Source organism: Zonotrichia leucophrys, chromosome 3, assembly GCF_028769735.1.
Source record: "Zonotrichia leucophrys gambelii isolate GWCS_2022_RI chromosome 3, RI_Zleu_2.0, whole genome shotgun sequence".
NCBI lineage: Eukaryota > Metazoa > Chordata > Aves > Passeriformes > Passerellidae > Zonotrichia > Zonotrichia leucophrys.
In genome coordinates, this window is record NC_088172.1 from 21,234,201 (window position 1) to 21,252,886 (window position 18,686).

General features: G+C 35.3%; 1 protein-coding gene across 2 annotated transcripts in view; it reads left to right on the top strand.

The window, feature by feature from the left end:
- Positions 1 to 18,686, top strand: part of CSMD1 (CUB and Sushi multiple domains 1) — a 1,074,724-nt gene that overhangs the window by 853,592 nt on the left and 202,446 nt on the right. For both annotated transcript variants that reach the window (XM_064707609.1, XM_064707608.1), the window contains exons 22-23: positions 5,365 to 5,534; positions 12,480 to 12,636. In XM_064707609.1, coding sequence (XP_064563679.1) covers positions 5,365 to 5,534; positions 12,480 to 12,636 — 327 coding nt within the window. The remainder of the gene's footprint in view (positions 1 to 5,364; positions 5,535 to 12,479; positions 12,637 to 18,686) is intronic.

Below are 18,686 nucleotides of genomic sequence, written 5' to 3' on the forward strand. Positions count from 1 at the left end.
ATTTAGGAAGTGTTTGATGATCTTCAAAAGATCTACCCTCTGCAGTTTCCTTTTATCCAATTTCAAGTGAGACAATGAAAGAAAGACAAAAGGTACTTATTTAGATAGAATTTTGTGACTTCATTAAGCACAAGAACAAAGAATGGGGTCAAGTATCTGTTCCAGACAGATTGCTCTCTCTGAAAGGGAATTAAAGAACAGTTTGATAAAGCAGCATTTTTCAGTCTGCTGCACTTCTTACCAAGGTTATAACAGGCAACTTGGAAACTGTAGTAATTAAAGCATATAGTTCCTCCTCTAAAATCTTTTAAAGGAGGAAACAGTCAATATGAGTATTTCTTTTGCTTTTATGATTTTCTGGCTCACTGGTGGGGTTTTTTTCAATTTCTTTTTCTTTTTTTTCTCTTGGCATACTTTTTACATATTCTCTGATGAAAAATATGTTGGATTACACTTCTTTTTGCTCACAGGATATATTTGAAATACATGATTAAATTGAAATATACAAAATGAGAACTGGATCTTAATTTTTTAATATAGAGAGTAGCTTTAGGTGTTACTGACCATATTGATAGTAAAAATCCCTAAAATTTTGAATCAATGTACTTTGTATCTTGAAAAGTAAATACATAAAAGTAAAATAGATTGATACAAAAAACAAAGGAAAGGGAGATATGCAGCACAGAGAAGACATTTCTGTTGTGTCATAACGTGTTTCAGTGCTACACTTTTTAGGTATTGTATCATATGCAGATTTTAAGTTCTTTAGTTATACCTACATTTTACTAATCTATGCATATCACATAACCACACAGAGAGCACTGTGAAATATATACGTTTTCTTTAAAGGCTACAGCTTGAGGTGTTAGTCCTGAAAATACTATTTACATAGAGCATATTCAGTGGTTATGTTGTAGTTCACCTGTTCACCTAAATTCACCCTGACTTCCAACACAAGGTTGTGGACCAAAATATGGAGAGAGAATATCAAAAGTAATTACTTCAAGATCAGTAAAGATTATTTCTCCTGGCAAATTCCATACCTGTCAATGTTTGCATAATTTAAGACTTGTAGATACTAATACAGATATAGTTGATTTTTATCGAAGAAATGGTGCATATTGGTAATATTCAGTGAATTGTAGTTAATAAATGAAATTACAATCACATATGAGATATTATTTCTTATGTGGGGGAGTGAGAAATCTTTTTCAACTTTCTGGGCTGGGGAGGCAGTTCATGTTGTCAAGATGAAAGCAGGTTTCTGGAACTGAGCAGGTATCTGGAAGGCACTGAAGTATGGAAGTGGCCTCTGCAGTCAAGAACTAAAGAGCTTTTTAGTTTCTGATATACCATGATAGCATTTTTCTGTTTGAGATAAAAAAGTCAGTAGTTACTCATGGAACACATATGCTAGATAGGTAATGTTGCATTACATCTTTCAAGGCTGGCAGTGCTTTAGTTTTCAGTTACCATAGGTGGACAAGCTATGTCCCTTCTTTACACAAAACTGCTACAGCTGGATCTCTCTATTAGAATATAAGAGGTGTGGCTTCATTTGCTTTGTATCTATAAAAGAATTTTAAAGTGTATCTGAATGCTTGCTAGCAGAATCATCTTGTCAGTGTTACCAAAGGCTCTTGTTTTATTTTGCCTAGGGAATAAAAAATTAGAGGTGAAAAAAATGGAAGTGAACATGAATATATTTTTCCAGTCTAGTAGTTCAGTGCTCACAAGGTAACAGTGAATATTGAACCATGAGTTACTTCAGATTTTTTTCCCAACTGTTTAATGCATGAGTTTATTCAAAGAAGTATTCCTTCTCCCTTATTTAATGCCCGACCCACTGTGCTAAAGAGATTAGTCAACATTTGTTTGCTTTGTGACTGATTTTCAAGTCTCTTTGTGTGAGGCAGAATTCATAGAAGATTCATGTTCAAATCCCCAGAGGCAAAATGAATTGTATTTAGGTGTCACACATGCTGGCTGCATGTGTTAATTATGATATAAAGAAGTAGCAGCAGTATCAGCTAGTGTAAATATTTTTAAAGAAAAAACATGAAAGCATTTTCCCATGCCATTTTCCCATACTATTCAGTAAAATATTAGGGCCTTGAAGAGGAGACATGCCTTTGACTGCTTAAGCTTTTCCTGCTGCCAAGGCTAGACTCAGTATTGCCTTTCATTGAGTTTCTAGTTCATAATTATGGGAAGCGTGGCAATGCAGTTCTGGATGGCAGTGTGTGGGAGCAGTTAGAAAAATGGTCAGTTGAAGTCCTTGGGGCATAAGGTCTGCTCTGTATCTGGGCATTGGTCACAAATAGCAGAGATTTCAATTAGCACACTTAGAAGCTCCAACAGCCTGGAGAAAAAAGGAATTTTTCTATGGATGAGGACAACATTTCTTTGCAAAAAAAGTCACCTAAATCTCCCAGCCAAGAAATTGGGGGAGCTAATTAAACATGGCCTTGACTTGATATCCTAAGATTAGCAAAATACCTCTAGAAAACTTTAAACTGAGCTGTGACAGGCTTTGAATATATTGAGGAAGGGAAATTACAAAGAAGGGCTTAACTTCCTTTGAAAGCCTCTTTCTCGGGTCTGTGTTAGTGATTTGCTGACTGACACAAGATGAGGTAGAGAACCTGACTGGCCAGATGACATGAGCAAGCCTTCGTCATGATAATGAACGGAGTGATGGGACCTGATGAAATTGAATAGCTGTCACGTATTTGCAAGGGATTTGAAAAAGGGTAACATGAATATGGTTTTATAGCATGGACTGGAGGTAGATGAGTGCTAACTTGAGTTCTGAGAACTTTGCCATGTAATTGAAGTTTAGTAAATAATTGATAATGTTAGAATACATCTGCTTCTTTCTGAGAGTACCATATTTTAGAAGGGTAATAGTATTTTGATTTTAGTTTTTAACTCTCGTTATCCCTTACATGTGAATAGTTTATTCACAGATCTAAAATTACCATGGCTTTGAACCTTGGAACATAGACCTATTGGATCAAGAGTTCTAGATTTTGGAAAGCTCATTGTACACTTTCTCTATAACTGCATATGTCTTAGTGGTTTACAGTCACTGAAACAAAACATAGAATATTGCATGAAGATTAAGTAAGAAAAAATACTTTGCTTCCATACTTTTTTCTCTTCAACAATGTACTTGTGTTTTTCTAGTTCTTTAAAGGAGGTAGATAAGAAGATACTGATGAGGCCTAAGGGACTGTTGTTTTTTTGCATGCCTTTACCTAGGCAAGCACTTGTTTGCAGAAATGTAGTGTAGAGTACTGGTGTTGTAAATGTTTTACATTAATGTGGCATTAATTTTGGCATTGCTTTGAATTACATTTTATAAACCTTATCAGTCCCACCTTCTTCCTAAAATCCAAGACAAAAATAGCTACATATGGATATGTACACACCAACAGGTACAGAGAGACATTTATATGAAGCCATATGTGATAAGTATCACACATTTGACATGCTTTACCATGGAAGTATTGAAGTAAAAATCTAATTTCTCAGTGTACTACAGTTCTTTGAAACATTTAGGCAATCTAAAGTGACTTTGAACATGATGAAAATACCTTATGCATTCTACACTCTCCAACAAGGAGAGAGTTCATCTGTCTGAAGCTTGGTGGCAAGGATTCTTATTCTCCAACATCCTTCTGCCTGTTAAATATAATGTAGCACAAATTTGAAGGTAAGGAAGGGGAGAATATAAAGCTCTACATTAAAACAGCGAATGAGCTCTAACTTAACAGGCTAGATAAAGATCCTAAACCAGTTTATTGGTGATTTCCTTTTTCACTTTGCCTAAGGAGATCCCAAACACAGACTAAAAATAAGGCTTCATGTAAGATTGTCTTTGGCTCATTCCCAATTCCCTTGTTCCCCTTTCATCCTTACTTCCCTCCTTTCCACTTCCCTTCGTCCATCCCTGTTGTCCTCTCCTTCTCCTTCTTACTCCCTTTCTTTTTTCAGATTCATTGTAGGGAGGAAGTAAAAAAATACTCTCTTTTTATACTTTTCAAAAGCAAGAGGGACATAAATTGGTATCTGTGAAGCCTCGGAAATATAAAACCAAAATGTTTAGACAGTTTCTTTGCAAATATAAATCATATATTGCTTCTTGAATTCTTCTCAAATAAATGCTTTACCATCCTAAAACCCCTAAAAATCTATTAAATATTTTTAGAAAAAATACAGATTTTTTCTACACCTACACCTTCTTTGATAGGGTATCTGTTATTTTACAATTAATTGTACAATACATTAATTTATTATTATTTTATCTGTTTTGTTTTTACAAAACTCCAAATGAGGTCTAATGATGTTTTGGTCAAAAAACCACAAGGTATTTTATCCCTAGACTGAAAAATGAGATATCAATATCAATTTCATACACCTAAAAACAACCTGAAGATTAATTGCTGGTATGTTAATGATAATGTGGGATTTTATAAGGTATTTTTAGGTCATTTTTAAGTAGTTTTAATATCTGTTTGAACAGTACACCAATATTATTTGCTGTCTGTTTAGATGTTTTCATCTATGTGGTGGAATTTATGTTGCATATTTGTCATATTTGGCATAATTTTATTAGTCTTTATTCAAAATTCAAACTGAGGCCATGGTCTGGAACATACCACTCCTCCTGCTCTTTATTATTTTCTTTACTGGGGAGCTACAACAAGAAATGTCTAATGAAAGTGTCAATTGGTGCCTACTACAGATGGCTGTGAAAAAGACTCACCTACTCTTTACCCAGAAAGGAAAGGATATGTCTCCTTGGCATTGACTGATGTCAATAAATGTTGGTTTGTTTATTTTTTTTGGTCTGTTTTATTCCAGGTAGAGAAAAACATTTTTGAATGCTCTTGATTTAGTATCAGATTGGTTTTTGATTTGTTTTTTTGGTTTTGTTTTCTTTTTTTGAGCTTACTGTCTGCTTTTTTAAATACTTATTTGTAAACCTGAATACAGAGGTAAAATCAATATTATGCTTATTTGAAATGTTACCACAATAACTATATTTCAAAAAAGCATTCAATTTTTATTGTATCCAGGCTAACCTCCATTATTGTTAGTCTGATGGGAGGACTAGGGGATAAATTGAAGGTAAAAGCATGTAAGTGCATATAATAAACAGACCCAGTGAAATACAGGAGATGGCAGCTTTGATAGGGTTTCTAGGAGTTGATACTACAGATGAGACCTGATAGAAATATACTTTTCCTAGATAGCCTGTTAGAGATTTCATAGAGTCTAAATATTATTGCTAATAACTCATATTTTCTTGAATTGGATAATTCACTTCTTTTGTTTTAATGTGTCTATTTTCTTTAGCTGAATGTGGAGCAACTGTCTCTGGAAATGAAGGAACATTATTGTCTCCCAATTTTCCATCTAATTATGACAACAACCATGAATGTATCTATAAAATTGAAACTGAGGCGGGAAAAGGGATCCGTCTTAGAGCCAGGACCTTTCAGCTGCATGAGGGAGATATTGTTAAGGTAATAAGAAAAATTATTTCACTTTCTATGCTAACTATTCACATTGCATTAATAAATCTGTTTCCAATGGCAATTATCTTTCTTTTCATATCCAATAGGTGCATAGCGTCACTGCCTTGATACTAGATTCAAGGAAACTATCAGAGACATTGTGATTTCAATTACATTTCCAGAAGTATTAGACGGTTTAAAGTGGTTTAAATCTTAAAAGGAAACCTAAAATTTGAACTTGGATTTTGAATATGTAGTATTTTTCTCTCTTTACACAATATTTATAAGTGTAGCACAGGGATTTTTGGTTTTTTCCCTAAATGGAAACTAACATTACAATATTGACTATAACTTATAGAGCTATAACTTATAGAAGCTGTCTTTCATTTTTTGCACTGCTGGCACCATTTGAAACATGGTCTAAATATATATAGATTTTGAGCATGTGCTTTTCTACAGCATGGTAATAAGTTGCTTTTTCCTAATAGTAGCTGTTACATTCTTGTATGTACTGAAAATCCTAATATTCATCTGAAGTACTGACCATACATTAAATTAGTGTTTCAATTTTAATGTCCCCAAATTTTTGGTTAATTAATACTTAAAATCACAGAGTATTCAGAATTCAGTTAGCAATTTCCTTTCTGGATATCTTCCAGCAACCCATTTAACATGTTAGAAATTGCTGTCTCTTAATTTTTTTTAATTTGCACCGAGTGCTTCTCACAAGGAGTTTAAAGATATAATTGTTATGGATCAAATATTGGTGGCTATACTTTTATGCATTTCATCATCTTAAGAGCTTCCTTGTATAATTAAGTGTGACAATTAATATCCTGCAAAAAACAAGGCATTTACAGACAGGATGAAGGTGGAGAGGAAAAAAGGGCTTCATTTTAATATAGACATTTATATCTTTGTTATTATATCTCTTCTTTTCCACAAGTACTTCATTTGACCACGAAATAAGCAAAACTTATAGTTCAGTTTAGAGATTAGAAAATTACAATCAAAACAACAGCATTTTTTCCATCTTTACCCACAAAAACATTGATAATAAATGCTACCACGTATAAAACAGTGCAAGACCTTGGTTTTGCTTTTAGACCAAAGGGAATTGAGTAGGTGGACGAAATATGTGGTTTGTATTGTCCTTTGCTCCTATTATCCATGGTCTGACAGTGCAGATCCCCAAAAGTATTTTTGCTTTGAAGAGATGCAGCAGGGAAGAAAGAACTTAATTGCCCTCTGAGTTGCTGGAATGTGGTACATAAGTCTCCCAGAAGCTTTGCAGATATATGGTTTGTAAATAATTTAATAAACTACTTAAAAATCTACAACAAACAAAAAATCCCTTAGAAGACTCTAAAGAAACATTCAAGAAACTCAGTTATCCTTCAGAAAACCTCATGAGTAATGTGTCCAGCATACTTAGCGATATTCCCTGGAGATACAAGAAAGATTTGCCTGAGACAAAACTGTTCTGAGCAAACTGTTAGATACTTTATTTTACAGACCTTTTAGCACAATGCTTCAGAGGATCCAGAGGAAGCAAAGGCAAAATTGTGGTGATGTCTGAACTGCAAGGACTGTTCTCTGGTTTTGAGTCAGCTCCCTCAGCACAGGTTCCATTTATACAATTAAGCTATCTTCCACCAATTAAGGTCTCTCTATCACCTGCATTGATGAAAACAAAGTCTATTTCCTCTCTATTCCCATGCCAGGAAGTCCTTTTACATATTTCCATTGGAATCGGCATGTTGGCAGGGTTATGGACTTTAAAGCTTGCTTTCTTTCCTATGTGCACCCAAAATATGAGCAAAATGTGTTATAAACCCCAGCCTATCTTGTGCTCCACTGTGGAAGTTGCAAGATGCACTAAGCTTAAGAGTATTTATAAACCTTATGCTGAAATACAGGGCATTTTCCCAGCTCAGTATCTCACTCTGCTTTACAAGAAAATCTCTATGTACATAATGTCGCACTGGGTGTGAGTGCCCATCCCTGGCAGCAGCTGCAGCTCTGTGAGGGGAGGCCGGGGCTGCTCCAGCCAGACACAGCCGGTTCCAGCCAGGCACTGCCGGTTCCAGCCAGACCCTGCCAGTTCCAGCCAGGCACAGCACGTTCCAGCCAGATATAGCCAGTTCCAGCCAGGCACAGCACGTTCCAGCCAGATATAGCCAGTTCCAGCCAGACACTGCCAGTTCCAGCCAGGCACTGCCAGTTCCAGCCAGAGATAGCCGGTTCCAGCCAGACACAGCAGGTTCCAGCCCGGCGCAGCACGTTCCAGCCAGACACTGCCAGTTCCAGCCAGACACAGCCAGTTACAGCTGGGCACAGCTGGTTCCAGCCGAATCCATCTGCCCACCACAGGGCATGAGTGAGCCATGGCCAGGGCAGGGGCACCTTGGGGAAACGTAGCTAAAGAAGGGCAAAAAATGCTGCACAGAAGTACATGATAAAGTGGGACAATAAAAGCCTGTAACAATAATGTAATAATCCTGTGAAAAATGACTGCTCAATTTTAAAATTTTAAGGGTTTATTAAACCTTAACAGAAAATACAATAAAAGGACTAAATAAGGAAAAATTAGAGCATTGGGAGCCCCTGTGACTATCTGCCATGTGCTTATCTTCAAATGGATGCTCTGCCTTTTATACCTCTAGTCCCTCCTAAAGTCTTGTCAGTCAACTCCTTCCTTGCCATCCAGTGGTGGAGATCACTTTCTTATATCTTGATTGGAAGTCAGGTGTTACCATAGTAACAAGCTAACCCTCCCCAAATTCCCTGACTATCAAGGGCATCCCGTGATAACAGTGCAAGGGGGAAGACATATTACAGTAACAGAACTATACATTTACAAAACTTCCCTTAACATACATGTGATGTTCACCCTTTAATTGTGGGAGCCAATCACCTCATTGCTCATCTCTAAGAATCCCAAGATCAACCCACCAGGAGTGTCAGACAAAGCATATAACATTACAGTTTGAGGTAAGATCACTTCAAACTCCATGAGGGGGTAGTGAAAGGATTTCAGAATGTTAGCAGTGTCAGCAAACTATACAGGCCTTGCCTGCCCAGCTTCCAAGGAATATTTTAAAAGTGTGTCCTTTGGAATGATTTTACGCTATAAAATCTCTGCAGTTAAGGAAATTGGGTAAGTTTAGTTGTAAGTAATTTCTTTTTCCTGTGAGAATAAGAAACTTCAAGAAACGTCAAGAAACTCTAGCCAGCATTTCCTTCTCCTTCAGGTGAGAGTTGTACATTCCCACAGCAGGTGCAGATACATTAACACTGTTATTGGAGTATCTCTCCTCATGAATAACTGCAATGCTGTCCTGTTCTTTTGTCTGCATTTTTAGCCCTAGTGAGAAAAACAAACTCTTTCAGTTCCTCAAAAATAGGGAAAAAGAGGCATCCCTGAATACTTTGGCTTAATTAATTCTAAACATAGCTCCAAACAACGCTGTGATCTTCCCTCACTGTCCCCCAGACCAGCTTCTGCAGTTTCTTCATCTCTAATGTTAAATTCTTGCACCTTGCACAATAAGGTGGCTCACTGGAGCTGTGTCTCAGAAACAGCTCCTGGCCTATGCAGCCTCTGCACCTATGCTTTCTCAGGGAAGATTTGTGAAGGTGTGTTAGTAAGTCTGCTTTAATGTGTTCCAGGGATGCACTGACAATAGATACTGTGTAGACAATCAAGTCGTGATGACTTGACTCCTACTCTATTACTATTTACTTGCTTTGAAAATATAAACTAATCTGCAGCTCTATATATCAGCTCAGTATTCAAGTGGGAACATTGAGGCTGGATATTGTGGCTGTAGAGTGTATGGAATGGCATATAATTTGCAAGAGTATTTCTGGCATCAGTAAGACAAGTGCGTGAGGAAGGGTCAAACCTATTGCTTTCAAGAAGAATATGTGCAGGTTAATGTCTGTAATTTGTGGGAAAATGTTTTATAGTTGTGACAAAATTTGAACATGAATTAATGGGATAGAAATTTCAATTCAAGTAAGTAATAGAAACAGTTTCACCATTTTGAAGGACATATGACAAAAGTGAATACTTGGATTATCGCTTTATTTTAGAGCTTATCCTTTCTCACTCACTAACACTTCATCCTCCTGGTTCTCCCTGTTTTAACTGCCACTTGAAGATTCACAGTTCTTTAAAGTGGCTGCTTATGCAAGAATCTTTATAATGCAATTGCAGTGAATTTTTCAAAGGTAAGAGGAAAAGCAGAATGTAATATTCTGATTTTCATCTCTTTTGCAAAATAGACCTTTTTTTTCCTTCATGACTGAGGAAATTGTAATTGCAGCATGTGAATTGTATTTCAAGTGGGTTCTCCTAAATAGGTTAAATGTATGTACTAAATATGAATGAATAGTGAAAAATAGTCTAGGCTAGTTTATGAAATTCTGTACCTCTGGAATCAGTGGCATATGACATGACACAATGGTGGTACACAAGCTATTGGGAGTGATCCTGGGCCCACATTAATTAGCATCACAAGCAGTGGTGAAAAAGCATTCTCTTTCTGAGGATGGTTCAACCAACTTTTAAGTGTGGACAAGGGAGATTCAGTGCTTGAATGCTTGCATTTGTTCACTAATGATGTTTCACTTACTTCATAAGTACTTGCTTATGTCTGTAATGTGAACAACAGATGGACAAATGTCACCAAAACTGTTCCAGCCTTTTTGGTTTTGTTGTTGTTTTTTTGTTTGGTTTGGGTTTTTTTTACGGCTGTTTTCACAGGATCTCTCATATCTAATTTTAATTTCATGAAACGCTCTTTTCATTTGGGTCTAGATTAATCTTGAGGGATTCTATTGCTTTACTTGTTAGTCCTCAGGTAGGAAGAGTATCTCTAATAGTCAGTGAGGTAGAACACTGTTGAAACAAGATGTCTGTAATCTTTAGCTGTGGGGGTTTTTGTTTGTTTGTTTGTTTGTTTTATAGATGAATAAAAATATTTTCTTAAACATAGGCAGCATTTTTAATTGATGACAATTATTAAAGCATTATTAATTAATTACAATTATTAGAGCATTCCATTTCAAGTATTATCTCCCAGATCAAGTATAATATATCTATTGAAATAAATCTTATGGGGAACAAATGATTCTTTACTTTGTACAACAGATTTCCAGCTCTGATAAATAAAGCATAATCTGTCCATGAAATTGATCAGTAGCTCTGTCCCAAGACAATGGTTAGAAGCTTCCAAGTAATTTTTCAGATACTCTTAGCACAGCCTAAAATTATATTTCTTCCAAGAAAGGTGGACCTTAAGTACGTGTAACTGCTTGTATGAACCTTAAATATAATGGGTTGTATCTTCTGAGGCATCTCATCTGTGTGCCTTGGTATAAGACAATCTTTGCATCAATAATAAAGATGGAATGTATTCTTCTATCAATTGCTGGCACAATATTTTTTTTTTTAATTTATTTTTTTTTAAATTTCCTTTAGAGTAAGCAATTATTTATATCTATGTTGGTTTATAAAAGTAAACGTGGATTTTCTTAAAAAAATCTTTATGCAGGTTGTTTTTATTATTTTGTTTTGTTAATGACATTTGAGATGAACATGGTACTTTCAAGACATCTACGTATGGATGGCATGCTGGTATTTTCTCCACAGAAAAAGTAGAACTGCTTTTAATTGTTCACCCTCACCTTCAACTGTTGCAATGGTCTGTCATCTCAACAGAAGCATTTCTAAATTTTGTTAATAGATCAAGTTGGGCATTCAAATAGGAAGAACTGCCTGTGACCCAGTTGTAGCAATTTAGATTGTGAAATGGGTCACTCCTGCTTCTCACTGGAATCAGTGTAAATCCGCACCGTACCACAAGGTCTGCTAGTGGAGGGACAAAGATCCAGTGCTTGAAATACTTACTGTAATGGTAGCTTTTACTGTAATGGTAGCTTTTGTGCTGGTTCTCTCCAGTCACTCTTGGACACATGAGATAAGGACAAACTATCACTTCAAATCAGAAACCAGCTGCTCAAATCCATTTCTTTCTATTGTATAAGCACTGACATGACATTTCACATATGGTGTGTATTTACACACTTTATATTGTACTTTATTTTTCCGTGAGAAAGAAGAGGAGAATTATTTAATTTAAAGAAGAAATTAGCTCTTTAAGGTCATCTTGAGAAAACAAACCAACAAGCAAAACAAAACTGCAGAAGGCTATTTTTGTACTTTGTGGGTTTCAAGGTTTTGCAATAAGAAAACAAATAATGTCCCTGGCAGGATTTTGTACTTCTCATGTATTTGTGAACAGTCAAAATGGCATTCTTAAGAATTTCAGGATTTGAAAAAGTACATATGTTGATATTGTTCAAAGTTTTCACTAAAGTAACATGGCAAATGGGAACATCTCTACAATTAATTTGGAAATAGACTCACATATCTTTTTGAAAATTTATCAGTCTTTGTTAAATCTGATAGTAAACCAAAATTGCTGCAGGCTTAGAGCCTGAGATAAAAGATGACAGTTTGACTTAGAATCTCATTTTTGCTGTTGATATATTGAGACAGGAGAGAACAGAGTAGTCTGTAAGGGTTTACCTTGAATGGTAATTTCAGAACTTATATTCCTGTTCGCCTTTGTGAATAATCCAGAAAGCAATCTTAGTTATTCAAACCTCAGAAGATAGAATTGCATATAAATGTTAATTTCTCTCAAGATGAGCTTACAAAACTGAAAAGGCAAAAGACTTTTCAGTAAATAAAACACTTGAAGGGGCACAGAATATTTAAGATTTCCCTGAACTGTATAACCCAGGGCTATATATCTTTCAAAATAGATACATTAAGATTTTGGAAAAACTATTGGCAATACATTGCTAACTTTGGAATTATTGTATAAATTAAAATCTTTCATATATATTTGATGTCCAATTTCATGCTCTTATTTCTGCAAGGTGTATGATGGAAAAGACAGTTCTTCACGCTCTCTTGGAATCTTCACCAAAAATGACATGATGGGAGTTATTCTTAATAGCACCTCTAACCATATGTGGATAGAGTTTAATACCAATGGATCTGATACTGACCAAGGATTTCAGCTGACTTATACAAGTAAGTAGCTCATAAATATGATCTGATTGATTGCTTTGTTGGGAAATTTTTATTTCTCAGCTGTAGTGATTTCTTTTTGAATGTTGAAGGTAATTTCCTAGAATATACTATGGTTAAGAGACTGTGCTTTCTTTGTCTACATGACTGGATAGGTGTTAGTAATATAAAAAACACTGTTGAAAGCAAATGTGTGCATTTTTAAACCTAGAAAGCATAATTATTTTTAACATTTAGTTATGATGTTGTGACATATATGTGGGTTGAATATATTAGTTGTTAAATTTTAGCAGAAAATTACCAGAAAGTCATGGCAAGTGGAAAATTAAATCTCTGCAGTCAGTCAACTTTGACAAGAGAAAAGAGAAGAGAAGAGAGGAGAAAAAGAAAAAGAAAAAGAAAAAGAAAAAGAAAAAGAAAAAGAAAAAGAAAAAGAAAAAGAAAAAGAAAAAGAAAAAGAAAAAGAAAAAGAAAAAGAAAAAGAAAAAGAAAAAGAAAAAGAAAAAGAAAAAGAATGAGTACCTGGGTATACACTCTTAATCTGGCCTGACTGCATGTCAGAATCAGAGTGGAGTATATACTGGAAGGAGACCAGAATGAACAAGTTTTGACAAACAATGCACTTGTCCCACAGACTGTATGCAATTAATTGAATTCCTTTTTGCTGGGAAAAAACAATGGTTTTTTGCAGGGAATAATTTTGGGGATAACTAGTTTGTTTCCAACACACATAAAAGGATATTTTTCCGGGTTCAAGGAATCTCCAAGTTCCATTTACTTTCAATTTATTATCTTATACATTACTTTCCATGAATTGCTGTTGAATCTTGCAGAGCAGAGCACCACAACATAGTGTGTCACAGAAATTGAATCATTGCACAGTTTACTACATCTGATGTTTTCTCCTAGGTTTGGAGCAAGCTGTGGAATATTCTTTTAGATTTTTTTTCTTACAGAACCACTGAAGAATGGCTAGGGAAACCTGCTCTAATTTGCCTAGAGAAACTGCAGACATTTTCCTTTGGAAGTAAAGGAACAAAAGATCTGTTTTAAAAACAATCTTATTTTAAGGGCTCTGATTTCAAGGGTCTTCAACTGTTTACAAATGTAATTTTACTTAAAAATATAATTTTGTCTAATTTCTACATCCAAATGCTTGATTTTGTTGCACTTTATTTTAAGATTTCCTCTCCTACACCATAGATTTCTGTGTAAAATAAGATACTATAATTCATTTCTTACGGCTTTTTTTCCCGACTGTTTGCTTCGTTTTTAAACTGTGTTTTCTGTTCTTCCAAGTATTTCCACATTTTCTGCAGTGTGTAGACTGAATTTGACATAATCTTCTAACTAAGATTCTACGTAATTATCTTCTAAGTAATTTTAGTACTGGGTAGAGAGGCAAAATTTATTTTCCTATATCTGCATAACACTTTATATTATTTTATTTTGGTTGCCAAGCGTCTAATTTTTTTATCATATGTTTTCAATTTGCAGCCATTCATGTTGAAACGCTTCTCTCTATGGACTTTTCTTCCTAATTTCTCTAACATGAGACAATCCCCAGTTTTCAACACAAACTAATACTTTATTTCTCATATCTATTTTCAGGAAACCAAATTCAATATAATAAATTTTGAGACAGTGACCATCTAACTAGGTGATTTCCTTCCTACTTATTTCCAAACCCTTCAGTGTGATATTTTTCACCATTCAAAAATTAATGAAAGTAAAATACAAGCAGAAGATGTATTCTTTTGCAGTGCATTGAAAACTGGCTGCAGTGCTGACTCACATTCTTTTTCTGAAAGTCCTATCCTAGTAATATCTTAGAGATTATATATAGCAGAAATTTATACTCATTATTTCATGGATTTTGAATTTTTTGATGCACTTAAAATTCAGTTACCAAACAAATATGTCCATTTTTCATTCAGTAAATTATAATTATCTTTTGGATTAAAGCAGCTATAGTTTACAGCAGAATTAACTGAAAGATTACTCTGACGTTTATTCACTTTTCAGATTGAGCCATAATGCCAGATACTTTAAGAATACTAAAACAAATCAAAAAGGTGCTAAAATATAGATTCACTGAAGGAAATGAGAAATATATGCTGGAGTGAATGAAATTGAATAATTAGTATCATAAAACAGAGATAGGAGAAGTGCTGGTCTAATAAGTCAGGTTAATTAGTTCAGGTTACTTCCTATGTGATTGCTGAGTTTTTGTTACCTACAAGGCATCATCAATTGCCCTTGATTGTTGGTTTTGTAGTACTTTTCTTTCTACTATTGCTATTGAAATTAAGAAGTAAAATTGCAGGTTGCTATTAAAAAGACTAATGTGAAAGTCTGCTATTTTGTTTGTGTGCAACTACCTTTCCATCCTTTTTGATGGTGTGAATTCTGAAGGTTAAATTCAAAAATACAGTAGAAGAAAAAGCTAATGATCCATGAGGACAGTAATGTGGATAAAGAAACTTGTATCTCTGTTTTCAGAATCTCATTAACAACATAGTAAAACCAAATTTCATAAACTCAGAATCCAAGGTGTTTTTATAAACTGTACAAATCAGAATATAAGCAGATATTAAGAGGAAATTATAAAATATTCAAGTTCTAAATGAAATCTGATGAAATTTCTCATGAAATCTTCTACAGAGGAAATCAATTCAGGTAATACTGATTGGAAGCTGGAAATTATAGTTATCTTATTCTTTGATCTATAACTACAAGATGCTTTCAAGTAAATAGATTTGTCCTGCCAGGCAGAGGTATTTTTTAACTAGAAAAGACCATGAAAACATCTGTACTCTTTCTCAAGTTAACTGTTTGGAGAAACTATGAAATATTTTGAGTAAAAACTAAAATTACAGTGATTTAATTTAAGGAAAGAACTTCAGAGAATATGGAGAATATTTTAGCCTGAAATTGGTGGAGTAAGAGTCAATGAAATAGTAATTTGAGCAATAGCTGAACGTGAGTCTACCAGAGAAGAAAAGTGAGGAACAAAGAAGGCAGCTTCTTGGCTTTGTGTAAAATAAGTTTATATGAGCTATTTCATTATAGTATGTTAGGAGGAATGTGGTAAAGTGTCCACTTCCAGGATCTCTACAGAGCTGTCAGAGGGAATGACTGTGGACATTTATATCTCTGTGCTGAGGAAATGGCAACATAAGTTTGATGACTTTAATTCCCTGCTAGTAGAGGACATCAGTAGCGATCTGCATGTGAAAATTTAAGTGTACGCTTATTGACACATGTGACAGCTATTTTTTTTTTTTTCTGATTTCTAGAAAATGTCTGCTTTTCTTTCATAATTGCAGTTTTCTTATTCAGGGAATCTGTTTCCCTCATCTGATTAAATCTATTCTTCCTCAGACACCTCTAATTTTTGTTGGGTAGAGAAGATTAGATACCGGGATTCCCACAGCTTTTCCTGTTCACAGCTCAGTTAAAAGATTTCTCCATTCTGATATAAAGATGCCAGTGCTTTGTGCTGTTGTGTCAATGGCATTTAATGTTAAATTGACATTTGTATAAAACCCAAATCTTATTGATGCCACACAGTGACAGGCAGAAAAAGCAAAACACAGCTGTCTGGTAAAAGTAACAGCCTGTAGCTTTAAAAAAGGAGCAGTTCAGTACATCTTCTGAATAACAAACAGACAGTCTCCCTGCCATGCCTAACCACTCCCCTATCGCAGTCGTGACACGAGAAGAAATTTAATAGTGATTTCACTCATCACACATTTTATCATGCATATCACATACAAATGGTTTGTGACCCTCTGAGTAGTCCCTAATGCTGCTACTGTGTGATCTATTGGTCTTGTACAGATCACAAATCACTCAGCTCTGTAGTGGGCTTGCACAATTTTCTCAGTGAAGTTTCCAAACATTTGAGAAGAAAACACTCTTTCCCTTCACAGTACCATCTAGAAATCTTAAAATTTCTTTTCATGGTGCCTGATGATGGATGTCTATATTCATGATGTGTAAGGACCTTTACCACTATAGAATTGCTCCTTGGACTCTTCTGAGCCCTGAGGGATTTTTCCATGTGCTTTTTACTGGCAATTGTCTGTCTGAAATAGCATGAAGTTGCTGTTGGACCTTATCTAGACATCTTCTTTTTTAGGAGCAGCTTATCTAGCTATCTATGGCAATTTCATGGTCTCCCAGTCCTGTGCAGTAAATAATAGAAGCAAAAGCTTCACTTATCCACAGATTAAACCTTTAAATATATTCTAATAAGTCAGTGGAAGGGTCCATCCAGAAATACTGACAGACACTATCTGTAGGAACATGCCTGGCTGCACTGGCCCACTCAGTACTATATTCTGCCTTTCAACAGACTCCTCTATGTTTCAGAAACATGAAGAACTAGTTACAGACTTTTTAAAGTCTGAAAATTATTTAGGAATTTGTTCCATACTCTTTAGCTAGATTTTAGATTTCTGATCTCTCCATGATTTGCTGCTATAGATTAAAAATGAGATTCCATGTTAGCTCCTCAGTAATTGATTTTTATTTTTATCCTTCACTTCATTGTGATGTGAAATTAGACATTCTCCTTCACTTCTGTGCTAAAATGGAAATGAGGGCTGGAAAAAATCCTACAAACAATTTGTATTTTTGAAAGTGAATGTTGTGTAGATCCAAATCATAATTTAATGGCAACATCCTCAAATTGTGAATCCATGATGACCATGATGACCATTCTGAAAGCAGAATTCTCCATAGCTATCATTTCTTTCAGAAGAGTTCATGCCCCTGAGCTATGCTCCAGTCCACAGAACTTAGCACAGATTTAGGATCATGCGTGGATAGAATTTCTTTCTTTTTAATGAGGTTTAATATTTTCATTTGCATTTATGATTCTTTATATTTAGCATAGATAGTAGTTTTAAAATATTCTCTTCATTGGTCTGAAGATACTTTTCAGTTTAAGGAAAGAAATTTTAAATGCTTTTTTTGGACATGATGCACTGGTTTAGCATTCATGGTATTATGTTGCTGCTAAAGATTTAGTTCTAATTTTCAGTTTAAGTGCTATGTTATAATCATTCTTTAACCTTACTGCTTTCAAGGGATAGTGAAAGGTAGTGCATGGGAGGTGAATCTGAGTTGGTCTAAATTTTTATAAATTGTTTAATGCGCGGGGCGTAAACGGCCCTGGAATCTGGTTTATCTGGTGAGGGGGGAAGGCCCGGGCCCCCCGGCATCAGAAAAAGCCCCCCTCGGCGTCTTGGCCCTTTGGGGTGGCTGGGTGATGGGTCGGAGCGCGCGGTGAGAGAGAATTAGGAGGCGACCAATTGCTGGGGGTAAACTGTCGGTTTATTACAGAAGAACCAACAAGGAGGGGAAACACCCCCCCCAAAAGGCCCCCCAAAAAGGGGTAGGAGAGGTTTTTTTAAAGGGAAAAAGGGGGGAAAAAGGCAGGGAAACCCGGCTATCCAATAGAAATAATATTTGGAGGGGGACAAAAAATAACTGATTTTACTAAAGTAACTTAAATGTTATAAATCATAGGAGGGGCTCTGGGGCTCAGCCAAAACCCTAACTCCCGAGAAAAAAAAATTCTCGAAACCCGGGAGGAGAAAAAGGGGTAAATTTACTGAGCCCAAGGGGAAACAACTTTCACTTTATAAGAGAAAACCCAAAGGGGGGAGCAGTTTCATTTCCATAGCAACCCAACTGACAGGGTCCTGGGAAAGGAAGAAACAATTTAATACAGAAATTGGGGGGGGCAAACTAACAAACTTAAGAAAAACACCACAAACAGTTGTTTAAAGCATTTATAATAATTAATTTAAGAGAATAATGAACTTTCATTTAGCTCATTTCTTATTCTACAGTAATTGAAAAGGTTAGAATGTCAGTGAAAACAATGTTCTGAAACTGCAGACTCAGACAATTATTCTAGCACACTATCAGTCTCAAATTCAGAAATATAGTGGCTATGCCTCAGGGTGTATAATGCCGGTTTAGCAGAACAATCCAGTAATGAAAAGAAGCTCTTCAATTTTCCTTTCCATAACTAATCC